Source organism: Anabas testudineus, chromosome 15, assembly GCF_900324465.2.
Source record: "Anabas testudineus chromosome 15, fAnaTes1.2, whole genome shotgun sequence".
NCBI classification, from domain to species: Eukaryota; Metazoa; Chordata; class Actinopteri; order Anabantiformes; family Anabantidae; genus Anabas; species Anabas testudineus.
This window is the reverse complement of record NC_046624.1, coordinates 8,064,529-8,077,242: the sequence shown is the minus strand read 5'-3', so window position 1 is coordinate 8,077,242 and position 12,714 is coordinate 8,064,529. Positions and strand designations below refer to the sequence as shown.

At 40.7% G+C, this 12,714-nt stretch overlaps 1 protein-coding gene across 1 annotated transcript; it reads right to left on the bottom strand.

The window, feature by feature from the left end:
• Positions 1 to 285: 285 nt before the first annotated feature.
• On the bottom strand, positions 286 to 12,348 carry ppp1r21 (protein phosphatase 1, regulatory subunit 21). Its single transcript, XM_026355339.1, has 22 exons — positions 11,657 to 12,348; positions 10,617 to 10,685; positions 10,210 to 10,356; positions 9,905 to 10,006; positions 9,640 to 9,804; positions 9,487 to 9,545; positions 8,721 to 8,815; positions 8,418 to 8,470; positions 7,981 to 8,130; positions 7,786 to 7,887; positions 7,611 to 7,699; positions 7,277 to 7,413; positions 7,073 to 7,165; positions 5,982 to 6,109; positions 5,254 to 5,403; positions 4,888 to 4,980; positions 3,975 to 4,229; positions 3,572 to 3,607; positions 3,333 to 3,449; positions 2,580 to 2,678; positions 2,355 to 2,483; positions 286 to 1,854 (listed from the first exon to the last, which is right to left on the bottom strand). The coding sequence occupies exons 1-22, from the start codon at positions 11,714 to 11,716 to the stop codon at positions 1,825 to 1,827; spliced, it is 2,358 nt and encodes a 785-aa protein (XP_026211124.1). The 5' UTR covers positions 11,717 to 12,348; the 3' UTR covers positions 286 to 1,824.
• Between the last annotated feature and the right edge of the window lie 366 nt (positions 12,349 to 12,714).

Sequence of the window (12,714 nt, the reverse complement as noted above, 5' to 3'; positions counted from 1 at the left end):
CTACTTTTACTAGTTTGACTTGTAAAAGTCTTGTACCAGGATTACATGAAAGCATCATGAGTTCAACAAAATGATCCAACATGTTTTTCCTTCCAAAACAAAGTGACGGCATCAAACATTAATCTTCCCATTCTCATATGTCCAGTTGAATAGTGTAGCCTCATTTCCCAGTGGTTAGGGCGTGTTACAGGCAGTTTTTTCTCTTTTAATTATAGGCATTTTAAAAATCCCAAGTCTCCTTCAACTCTTAGATACGTTTAATAAACAGGGCAACCCAAACACATGGAGCGTTTAAATGCTGAGCAAGCTCTTTATTGGATTTCACATTTTCATATGTGCTTTTGAACAGGTTACATTGTGAAAAAACAAGTGTTGTGTTTTTTTTTAAATCAGGTTAAGGGGCGTTGGCAAATCTTTGTGAACAAAGGTTTGCTGGCAGGTGTAGACTAGCAAACATGAGGTTTGAAAAAATTGCTCATAACCACTGCTGGGCTTTACTTTCATTTACCTCATGCCACAACAGGCGAAATAAGCTCTTTTTGCACGGTGAAATTCAACTGCACCGTGCCATGATTCATGAATCAGTTTGTCTAAGCACCAGTTACTGTATGTGCCAGCCCCTCTGACACTTGCCAGTAATCCGGCCTTACAGGAGACACACAAAGACACACGAGCTGCAGATTCAGTTTTTCAAATTTTGTGGAAAATTAAGAGTTGTAACCTCTGAATAAAAGCCTTTTTGTATACATTTCTTCTAGAAATTATACAGTACAACTATAGCATGATTTGAAATGAGGTTATATTCACTTTAACCCTTTTTATCCATACATATACAATATGAAATTAGAGACAGTTGTGCCATACCAGCTTTCTGAGTGCACATCCATGCTTACTTTGGTGATAAAAAATGACTAATGTTATGAACTTCAAAGACACAGACTCGCACTACTTTACGAGATCTGACTTGTCCATCCTGCCCCTTTCATCCAGGTAAACACAGTTAATCTGCTTTTAGGCAGACGTCCTTTCTTGTCTCTACTCCCAAAAGACTAAACATTTTCTAAAATGAGGATGTGTCTCTGCTTGTTGTTCATTCAGGTTTTAAAGCCCTTCCTTCTTTGTGATATATGCATGTATTAGAAGGGGTATTATGCTGCATGTAGACATACAGTCCCTTGGAACCACTTGCACAAATAATCTCAAATTTGATCTAAAAATATCTAAGTGTAAAACAAGACTTGTGTTGGAAAGCGGAGCTCAGCCGTCACACAATAAGACAACACTGCGCACGCACACACACACACACACACACAGAGAAACACACAGCCACACCAACATTTACTCGGTTCACCTACTCAAACAGATAAGCAGTAAGAAAGCAGTTTCATTCTCTCACACAGACGCCAAGCAGGGAAAGTACACACACTGATCAACAGGGTTTGGTCTTCAAGTCTTGACTTCAGTGAGCATAACCATCTGTTTATCTTCCTCTGTCCCTTCTGGGGAAAAGCTGTTTTTCCCTCGCCCTCCCAGCTTTGGCCAAAAGGTCAAGCAGCGCCCTCACTTACAGTTTCAGAAAGCAATTTTGAACAAATCATGTTATAACCGGTGCTGTGAAAAGAAGCTTCTTCGGTCAAAAATGTTCAAACCTCAATTCAGTTCATTTATTTTGTCACTGCCTGACAGTGGAGACTTCTTAGGCTCATGTAGCCATCCTGAGGTTTGGTGATGGTACCAAGACGCTGCTTAGAGGCTCCACACTCCAGATCTTTTCTCAAGGTGCCCTTTGGGATGTCACATGGAGCCAGGGTTTAGAGGTCAACTTTAGCGACCTTTATTCTTTTTGGCATTTCCCTGAAACAAACAAAAAAACATACATATGAGTTCAGTTCTACAAAACGTTAAATCAAGTCGTGTTCAGGGTTGGTATGAAGTGGGATGATGCACTGTTACAGTTAACAGATTGCTCAGAACAGGCTAAGGCCAGTTTCTGGCCCTCCAGAGAAAATAACCACCTTTACATAACCAACATGTTCTGTCCTGCAACTTCCTAGCCTGCAGCCATCTGTGTGCATACGTGCAGGAACATGCACTCTTAGAACAAGCCTCTCCATTTCTGAGCCTTTGGCTTGACGACTTTTTCAGATGGTTCCAGCAGGTGCTTTTCCCATCTGGTCTGGCAATACCACCGCTGACCTTCTCAGTTCACCTCATAAGTAGTAGAAACTTTAAATCTCACTCAAATTTAAATGTAATTTTTTTTATTCACTCCATTTTAGTGAAAGAATGTGTAAGATTTATTTAGAGTCTATTTTTAAAAACAGACACAAAACAGAAATCCGTCTGTGTGGTACCTTGCTGCCCAGTTTGAGTGTGTCAATTTCCTCTCTCTGCTTGCTTAAAGTCTCGTTCATACTACACAGGTGGTCGCTCATCATGCTGAGCTGGTCTTCATAACTCCTCTTAGTTGTAGTCAGTTCATCCTGTATGAAAGAAATCAATATTGAGAGGAGCTTGGTGTGTACGCTCGGATAGGAAGCGGTCTCATAATGAGGACTTGCACTTAAATGGTACTTTACCTGCAAGCGTGTGATGTTCTGATTTGCTACTTTGAGCTCGTCACTCAGAGTCTCCCGTGATTTCTCTGCAATGGTTAATCTCTTGGCCAGTGCTCGACACTTGAAAAGGGAAAGAGGAAAGTAAACAACTGCTGTTCCACGATAGGGTTAATGCGTACCACCACAGTTTACAGATCTGTTTCAGAAAGCCGCAGTAAAGAGAGACATATCTTCCAGTAATGGGTGTATTTGAGGGCAGCGTCAACAGTAAATGCACATTTTGATAAGGTGACAGTTTAATATCTGAAACACTGACTCAAGCTCAGATGTAGTCTGGTTGCTGTGATACAAAATGGGAACGACTGGCATGACTGTTACTCACAATGTGACAGGATGTCATGTAGAAAAGTATCTACCCTCAGATCAAGCCCCACCATAATACTAAAAATATTAGGTGTCAGTTTGAGGTTTTCCACATGGAAATAATGGAACTTGAGAACCAAAGGACAAAGAGGAAAGAACAGAGAAACAAGGTTAACTTCTAGTTCAGTTCATGTGCTCCCTGGTCTCAAGCAAATTAAAGAAGCAGATAAAAATAGTTGGGGAATGATTATAGGAAGGAACATGTGGGAACAAGGCAAGTGACTATTCTGCTCTAACCGTGTTTGAGTTAGTGGCTGTAAGAGTTTCCATAGGTTCCTAAACAAGCCATGTTAGCACAGTTGTGTTATGAGGTCTTTGCTATAAGAAGCAGTAACTGAGAAAAACATTCACCTCAGAGTGAAAGTGCACAGCTTTGCTGTCTGAAATCTGGAGCTGGGTGGTGAGTTCTCCTACTCTTGACATGTAGTGAGTCTTTATCAGCTGCTCTCTGGACTCCTCATCTCCCACCTGGAAACACATATTTTTCACATATGCACATATACTTGTTAAGTCAGTGTATGTCTGTGTGTAGATTCTCAGTCATTCAGGTCAGCACTTGTTTAGGATAAAGTCGGTGTATGGCAACTCACATGCTCAACTGTAGGTGTTGTACACAACATGCCGACCTAGACCCAGTGAGGCAAAACAGAGGAACATGTCAGGAAATTAGTCATACATCAAATTATATAAAATTCACTTCAAGCACAGACAGGTCTCAACTGCTGCCTGGAGAAACTAACCAGGGATGAGATTCAACCCTAAAACCAAATGCTCAACACTCTGGGTAGTGACTGTACTGACATGCACTCAGTACTCTTCTATTCTGCCACATCAGCACATTGGATGTCTGAGTTTTATTAAGCAAAAACCTGCTAAGCGGGGGAGCTACAAGAAAAGAATGATAATACTCCCTTTGTTGAGACAAATCAGACACCAGTGCCACAGGCAGAGAATATCATTTGTAAGCGAAAAACAAACAGGAAGCATTTCTACCAGGCTTGTGCACAACGTAGTCTCTTTCCCCGCAGCTTTCTGCTCTGTCTCTGCTTCTTCGTAGCTCTGCGCGGGTATATTGGCTGTAGCCGCTTGCGAGCTCAGACTTCCCCCTAGTGCTGCTTCAAGCTGCGCTTCCAGGTCTGCAATGCGCTGGTTCTCCTTTTCTAACCGCACCTTCCCCAGCTGGGCCTCAAGGAGCCAGTGTTCCTTCTCCTGCTCCAACCGAGCGATCTTCTCCTGGCTCTGCTGCACCTGCAGGAGGCCAATAGGGAGAGAAGAAGAGACGACAGCAAACGTATGTGAGGAGGGCTGAGCAAAGGATGGGAGACGTGAAACAGGACAAGACATTATATAGGAAGAAACTGAGAAACTGTATAAAAAAGCCGTTTTGATCATTTCATTTGAAAAACCTGGAGGCTTATGTACTAGAAAACCTGATGCTGAAGAGATAAAGTTAAGTATGTTAATAAACACTCAAGAGACACAAAAGAAAAATGGACAGTTTGAACTTCAGGGCAGAATGTGCACACTCTCACTGGCCAGGCTTTTCAATTCATCACACCCTGTCCCTAAGCAATGGCTGCCGGGAACCAGTCTGAAATATCCCATGATAGTGTTGCATCATTTCAGGCCACAAATGTTTGCACAACTTCTGTACTTTCATGACCAACTTTTCCCCAACATTTCCCCCTCCAATGTCTCAGCTGACATTGCTGTTTCTAGTTGTCAAAGATGAAGCAAAATAGCATGTGGAAGCATTTTCGACTTTATCCCCTGCTTTGATTCATACATGGTCATGCTGCTCACATAGCATTACATGGCTGGTTTGAAGAATTTAAATCTTTCAAATAATCCATTCCAAACAAGTGAAGTGGTTTATAGAAAGGTGTTTTTAAATCAAGTTTCCCACCTGTTGAGTCAGACCCTCTCTGCTCTCAGTGGAGCTGGTAAGTACACGACGGTTTGACAGGGCTTCTTTGTATGGAACAGATTGTGGCCTGGGCTGGATGAAGAAACAAAACAGGAAAACAGTGAAAAATAATATTAGTGAAAACATGTTTTTTATATTCTTAACAAACCATTTGTAAAATGCTATTTTTAACGTATTATTTTCCAGGAAAAATGAAAAGAAAAGTAATGAAAGAAAGAAAAATGAAGAAAAAAAACAAACAGATGTGGTCTCTGTAATCTCAATGGGCAGAGTGCTCCAAAATCAGTCACCCTTTGGCTTGAGCCAAGACCTGCGAACAGTCATCAGATTAAACAGGCTACTAACCTTTTTGATAGCTTGGATATAGGCAACTGCTTTCTTTTTATTGGCAAGCATATTCTCTGCTTGCAAAGGGTTGAGGGTTAATGTGCTGCCTCTTGGACTGTAGCCTGATGACGTAAAGAAGTCCAAGTTGTTGCTGAAGAAAGTGGCAATCTGCAGCAAACCAGTGATATTACATGTCATATCATTCAAACAAAAGAGAACAAAGCACAAATTAACGCCCACATTTCTCAATGCGGATACTAAGCATTCTGTTTAGCCTCGAATTAACAAGTATGTTTACAGCCCAGAGATGATTCCACCACTAAGTGTCCATGATGATAAATGTCTGAGCAATTAAGCTTTTGCCTGCAGCTCGCGCTACACATCTTGTGCCAATGTGTTATTCAACGCTGCAACCCACCGGACTATGCCTCCCATTAGCACACACATCTCAGCCAACAGTTCAGTTGATTCACAAAGAGAAATCATTTATCGCTCCACTCTGGCTGGGGAGCAGCTGTACAAACAGTGATTTGGACAGTATCTTTGAACATTTAACTACTGCCCACCTGAGTTCTAGCATTCTGCGTTTTCACGTTAGTGACAAATTACCAACATGATCGCAGTGAAAACTGCTCCTTACAATTACACTTTTATGTACTGAATAAAGCATCAAGTAGCACACACCACTTGAACACATGCTATAGGAAATATAAACCTGGCTGCTGCCTGCCCCCTGTTGGCCACACCTTGCCAGTGCTGCTGGTCAGTGAGCCCAGAGATCCCAGCAGGCACTCCGTAGTGGTACAGAGCTTCTGGGTGACAGTGGGGAGCTCCTGCTCTAAGCTGGCCTTCTGGTTGTAGTGCTTTGACATCTCTGGACACACAGGGAGGAAAAGGAACAGCAGGACAAACACTTAAATAATCTGCAAGCATTGGCTCCTTTCTAAATATGACATTTTTTAATGTTAGTCTTGCTCTCTGACTGATGTGTAAATAAAGATTTATATGAGGGTACTGTTCTACTGACCTACTGATTGTAAATGGCAAAACCATGTTTCCTAAAAATTATGTTCCCATGCAAATAAACTGCAACTGCAATTAAGTCCTTTGTAGCAAATAATGCAAATTATTTATTACATACATTTATTTTTTTTATGAATGAAGCACAGATTATTAACAGAAAGGGAGTTGCAAGTTTGTTGTATTATAAGATATTTAGACAGAAAAAAAGTGTGTTGTTAATGTTATATTTTGTTATTTTGCTAACAAAAAAAAAAAAAAAAAAAAAAAAATCACCACCTGGATCTAAATAAGCAAATAAGTAAAAGCCTCCCATTGAAGAGTCACTGCATGGATAGATAAGTGTCAACAAGTTATTTAACTCTAACTGATGCAGTGAGTAGCTTCTGACTTCTTAAACAACCATGTCAGAAGACACGTCCTGTGGTTGTGGAAAAGATGTTAATCTGTTCCAGAACAGTCAACAACAAACAAATTATCAACATGCATCAAGCAAAGTAAACATCTAAAGAGATTGCTGAAACTGGGTAAAGAACTGTCTAACGCATTTTTAAAAACTGGAAGGACAGTGGGAAACCATCGTGTTCCAATGTGGTTGGAAAAAAAATAAAATTGAATGATTGTGATTGTCGATCACTTAAATGTTTGGTGAATTCAAATAGAAAAACAACAGTAGAACTCATGGCCATGTTTATTAAGAGCATTTCCGCATGCGCAATGTGAAGGGGAAGACGGGTAGTGTATTTATGACTGCAGTTCAGCTGTAAACATAATTTTTAGCAGAAAAGGCTGAATGGCCGTGGGTCAAAGTGCTCACCTTTAATGGCATCGTGAAGACTAAGTAGGCAGGCAGCTAGCTGGGTGAAGACAGCTGAGGTGCTGCTCTGTGGCATGGCATCCTGCCGAACACCTGAGGCACATTGCACAAGAAAAGCACATTGTCATCACGTCATACAGCTGATTCTACTACCCAGTATTAACTGAGGGAGTTTTTGAGCAAGAAGGTTTGATGTTAACCTACTGGGTAAGGCTAAAAGGTTAATGTAGTTCTGCACTTTCTCAAAGACAGAGGTTAGCCTCTTCATGTCACTTTGCAGCTCATGGTTTTTTGCAGTAAGGGCAGCAGTACAAAGAGGCGCCTCACACTCTTCTTCAAGGCTGAAAGGGAAAGAAAAAGATAGCCATCAATACAGTTTTCTCCACTCCAATCCTCTACACATACACACACACACACACACACACACACACACACACACACACACACACACACACACACACACACACACACACACACACACACACACACACACACACACACACACACACACACACACACACACACACACAGCACTGACCTTTTCAGTTGGTAAGGAAGAATCTTTTGCAGAAAGTGGGTGTATGAGGAGAAATTATCTGCAAAACTCTTCAGCTTGATCACAGTCTCCTTTAATTTAGCAACAAATAAAACAGAATTAGTGGTTAATTACTAATAAACAAGCAAAGCAATGTTCCTGTCCTAAATCCACTCACCAGGGTTGTAACGGTGTCCTCTGTGATGCTTTGGTGTAACTGCAGAAGGCTGTCCTCCAGGGGGCGCACATAGGCTGCATTCTCATGTAGATACTGTGAGAACTGGAGTAGAAAATAGACAAACACAAAAGTCTTACAGTTCTACAACATATACAACAGACAACATTAGTCTGTATGTTTTTGCTGTTTACAAACCTTCTGGTTAAGAGGGGAGATGGACTCAATGGAGGAGTCCAGAGGATAAATATGTACTCTCTGCTCTGTGTAGGAGTGGAAATTCAACAGAGCAGCCACAAGGTCCTGAATAAAGCTCAGTGCCTGACCTGCCACATCCCGGGCTTTAAGCTGCACCCACAGAAAGAACACACAATGCACAGACCACTGTATTAGACGCCTTACTAAGACATAAAGACGCATTCATGAATCCATCATGTTTTACATATCTAAGACATTATTTCTACATGGAATACTAGCTTTTCACTGTGAGTGACCTACAATATTCATTAATGAATACAGCATTCAAATCATAACAACAGAAAGCATAAAGGGTATAATTACTGGACAAATACAGGCCTTAAGCTCTAACTCTATATTAACAATAAACCCAGAAACACAGGGGTTTTCTCGCTCACCTGGTGCCTTCGATTGTGTGGTGGTACATTTAGACTGTTGTAATCACTACATTCTGCAGGAACAGAGAGCAGAACAAGTAAACCAGAGCAGAACCTCAGTCTCTACACTGATCTTTATTGACTTGACAAACATAGCTTAAATGGTTTTAGCCCCTTGCCTCCTTGTGTGCAATATTACAGTTTGGTGTAGCATTACAGTGTTTACTCTACGGCAGAATGCTGTTATGGCATAAATGTTCTCACACAGTTCTCTGCTCTGTGGCACATCCTCTTTGTCCAAGTGGCTCATTGCCAGATACTCACCTGTGTCATTGAAGGGCACTTTCTCCTGGATAACGCTGCTGCTTTGTTTCACCTGTCTGTTCAGCTCTGCTTGGCACCGCCTCAACTGCTGCTGACTGCAGAGAGAGACCGAAAAAAAGGAAGGACTTTAAATGATAAATGATGATGATATTTATAAAGATATTTTAAAAAAAAACCTGCCGAACAATGTTTTATCAGTGATTGCAGACCATAAGAAATAACATTTATTATAAAGAAACGTATCTAGATCTTCGCATGGGCACTCACAGAGAGATCTAGGAGAAAGTATCTTTTTCACTGACAATAGGCTTGTGTCATTGAGCACGCTAAAGAACATACTGTGAATGTGTCATATGTCATTTCATTGCTATATCATTTAACACCTTTTCTGTCACAGAAAAATGTATACTGATGTTACATAGGTATATGACACACCTCTACAGCAACCATTTATCCCACTTATTTTAATGAACTATGTAATCACATCCACATGTATGTTTCCAGGTTTAACATCAAAAGGCATGACAGATGCAAATTAGGTCTGAAATAAATGTAGAAGTTGTGATAGTGTATAGAAATAAATCTAGCTCTCTAAAATGAAAAGTGCTGATATCTATATCTGTTCCCAAACCTTGATGCAAATATTTTTGTGTCTAGTTGAATTTGGCTGAACTACCCTTTGATGCTATATTGTATGCATGCATGCTTCCCACTAAAGTGGCTGTCCCCCTTTTGGTTTTCTAAACTGAATAAAAAATAGATCTACCACTCTTCTGTTCGCAGTCTGCACTCTTTTGATTCCCTCTCCAGAGTCTGTGCTTTCACCTGTCAGGAGGAGGGACAAATGCAAACGTTTTAATAAACTTCATTAACACAAATAACGTAATATACTTGGTCTATCGTCTCCAGTTATCCTCACCTCCAGCCGTGCCTTATCACCCTGTAGCCGCTCAATTGTTTCCATGTACTTCGTGGTGAGTCCATCCACAACAGCCTGATGCTGTTCAGAGTCTTTCTCCAGCTCCTTTAGTCGCGCCCTCAGCTCAGCCTCCTGTCTCCTGTGTTGCTCATCGGCTTCATAGAACTAATACGTATACAGCAGAAAACAGAGCTATCACACCTCTGTACAGGACGTAAAACACAAGAAAAACACAGAACTAAATAAACACAGCATAGCAGCTTACTTGGATGTGAAGCCGCTCATTTTCTTCTATCTTTTTCTGCAGGTCTTCATCAAAAACATTCTGGGTCTGTAGACCATGCTGTGAGGGGGAGTCACCTTTACTCTGGAGGAATTAGAAATAAATAACAATTGCTATTCATGATTTTTAATTTTTCACAATCCTTACTGGTAAAGAAATTCCATAATCACTCTTAAAACGAGTGGTTCTGCTATCAGATACATTTTTTGGCCATGTTTAAAATGCACAATACATCTAACCAACTAATCAACCATGTAGCCAGTCCCTTGTATCTCACTCATGATTACCTTCCCCTTTTTGCCCTTGGCTTCACTAGCAACTAGCTCCTCTTGTAGCAGCTCCACCCTCTTGGCCAGCTGTTGGTTTCTAAAGCTGAGGCTGTCCATCTCCTGTTCCTGCTTCCTCAGGCTCTGGTCCCTCTGTTTCAGTTGCTCCTGATTAGGGAGAAAACGAGTATTATGACAAACAAATGTTTTACATGTCTTACAAACAAACGATCACAGTAGGAAAATCACGGTAATGCAATTCTATGTATTGTACTGCAATACATACTTGATTGGAAAAAAAAAAAAGGTTTTCACGCAAATATTGCACAGTTGTCAATGTGTAGTTCCAGCATAGTTAGTGACAACAATCCAGGTCTTTATCCAGGATTTATTTGGTCTGGTCATAGTTGTTTGTTTTTTATGTGTACCTTTAGTGAGGTGGAGTTTGCCTGTTCATCCACAACTGCCTTCTTCAGTACCTGATTCTGGGCACGGAGCTGTGAAAACATATACAGATAAATGTTAAGACAAAAACAAATATAAATACTAAATAGTGTGGCTTACATGTAGCATCTTATGCTAAATTTGCCTTTGCCCCCACTTAGAAAATCTCTGGCATACGGTATGCTTGTGTGTGGTTACTGTTTATCATAAAACCAAAACAGTAAGAGCACTTTAATCTATTACTAGTGGTCTTTAACTGCATAGTTTATTAAGCACAATAGCAGTATGTGTAACAGTTACATAGTCAGCACTTCCTAAAGAGGATATGATGCTTGGCTAACGATCACAGTTGAACAGGAAACACACATCCCCGTGCTGTCAGCTGACACAGAAACAAAGGGCACATAGAGCTCTCCAGAGAACCGCCAGGCAAACATGCTTTACTGTCACTTAACCGTCACTGTGTGTTTACTGGCTTCATACACTGTCAAAATGCAACATGCCAAATACTAATGCATCAACACTATTTGATTTGAATGATATTTAAAATATAAAATAGAGAATCTGATAAGGTCTCTTGATCAAGCAGTAGGCCTACAGGTTTAGTTTAATGATCTATGACAGCCTGTTAGGATTAAACTTAATAGAAAGCTTGAACATATTGAAATCTTAATTATCAAAACAGGTTAAAGCATGACAATCAGATATCTAACACAGTACACCTCACTAACTAAAGCTAATACAGTCAAACACAACAGCCCTGCAATACAATTCCACCTTTACTCTGGTTAAAAATTGTTATTGTGCTCATGTTGGCGTTTCTAGCAGTTTGTAGCAGTTAGTGTGCCACTAAAAAGTAGCTAACATATAACTAGCATTAGCTTTTAAACACATCATTAAAACGTGACTAACGCTAATAACACAGTCACTTTCCCCCATGCTCGTTCGTGTAGCTACGCTAACTCACTTTAATGTTTAGCAACATTAACAAAATAAACAGACATCATGTGGTTGAGTGTCTTACCTTGGAGTACTCCTGTGCTAGCTTGCTGTATTTAGTTTGCAGGTCTGTAACGTTAGCCATCGTCGCTGGAAACGTTACTAAGTGTTGATGCTGAATAATGTTATCCTGGCTAGCTAGCCCTGCTATTAGCCAGCCGATGGCTGTCAGGTCAGCTTGTCCAGACAATTTCCTCCCAGTCAGCTGCTTGAAATGCTGAGGCGGACACGGTGAGCTATAACCTGGCTAACTCAGGTTGGCTGGCTCGGCGGTGTTAACTAATTACTTCAGGGTGACTTGTTCCGTTACTTGGCAAAACTGACCGCGGATACATTTTGACAGATGGACGGTCATAACTCCCACAGGAAGAACTGGTCGGCGGTCATCTGATTTACGCTGCTTTGTAAAGCGGGATGTTATTCCGACTTGACAGCTATCTTTCCTTTTTTTTTTATTTAGCCCAATTAGCTGTGGTCCAGCCTCCTAGCTACTTGACTAGCTAGCGGCTAACTAGCGAATGTAGCAAAACAAATCCCGACACCGAGCACAACATGCAGGTCAGTGTCATCTGACAGCAGCCGACAAATCCTCTTGTTGAAGAGTGAATACAGTTGCTGCTTAGCTAGTGAAACACCTCTGACAGTCCATTCATCCGCTTCAATACGTTCATCTTTCCAACCCGCAACATCTTCCTCGAATGAGATCCGAACAGACACAAGCACAGAGGTCAAAGTTCAGGAAAACAGCACAGTAGAGAGCTGGTGGCAGCAGGACGCCGCCTAGTGTCTGAGGGACCCTGAACCAGGATTACTGAGGGGGAAAGTTATTACTTCATTACCTTTACCTGACACGATTATTTGCAAATTACTTTGCAAGTTCAGTTGGAAAAATAAATGAATAAAATATCAAGGAATTTTAAAAAATAAAGATGAGTATTCAATTAATTAATAAGAAAAGTCTAATGATGGCATTATTATACACGATTGTGTGACTGAAGGGAACTTATACTATATATATATATATTACTGATACTAACTTTTTTTAACACTTTTAATGTAGGACTTTACATAATGAAGTGTTAT

Bases quoted from the DNA above. Each gene is read 5' to 3' on its own strand.
- ppp1r21 (XM_026355339.1), bottom strand. From the start codon at position 11,716: ATGGCTAACGTTACAGACCTGCAAACTAAATACAGCAAGCTAGCACAG. The intron at 9,546-9,639 runs GTGAGGATAACT...TCCTCCTGACAG, and splicing joins GTGATAAGGCACGGCTGGAG to GTGAAAGCACAGACTCTGGA. The intron at 7,888-7,980 runs GTTTGTAAACAG...TTTCTACTCCAG, and splicing joins TCTCCCCTCTTAACCAGAAG to TTCTCACAGTATCTACATGA.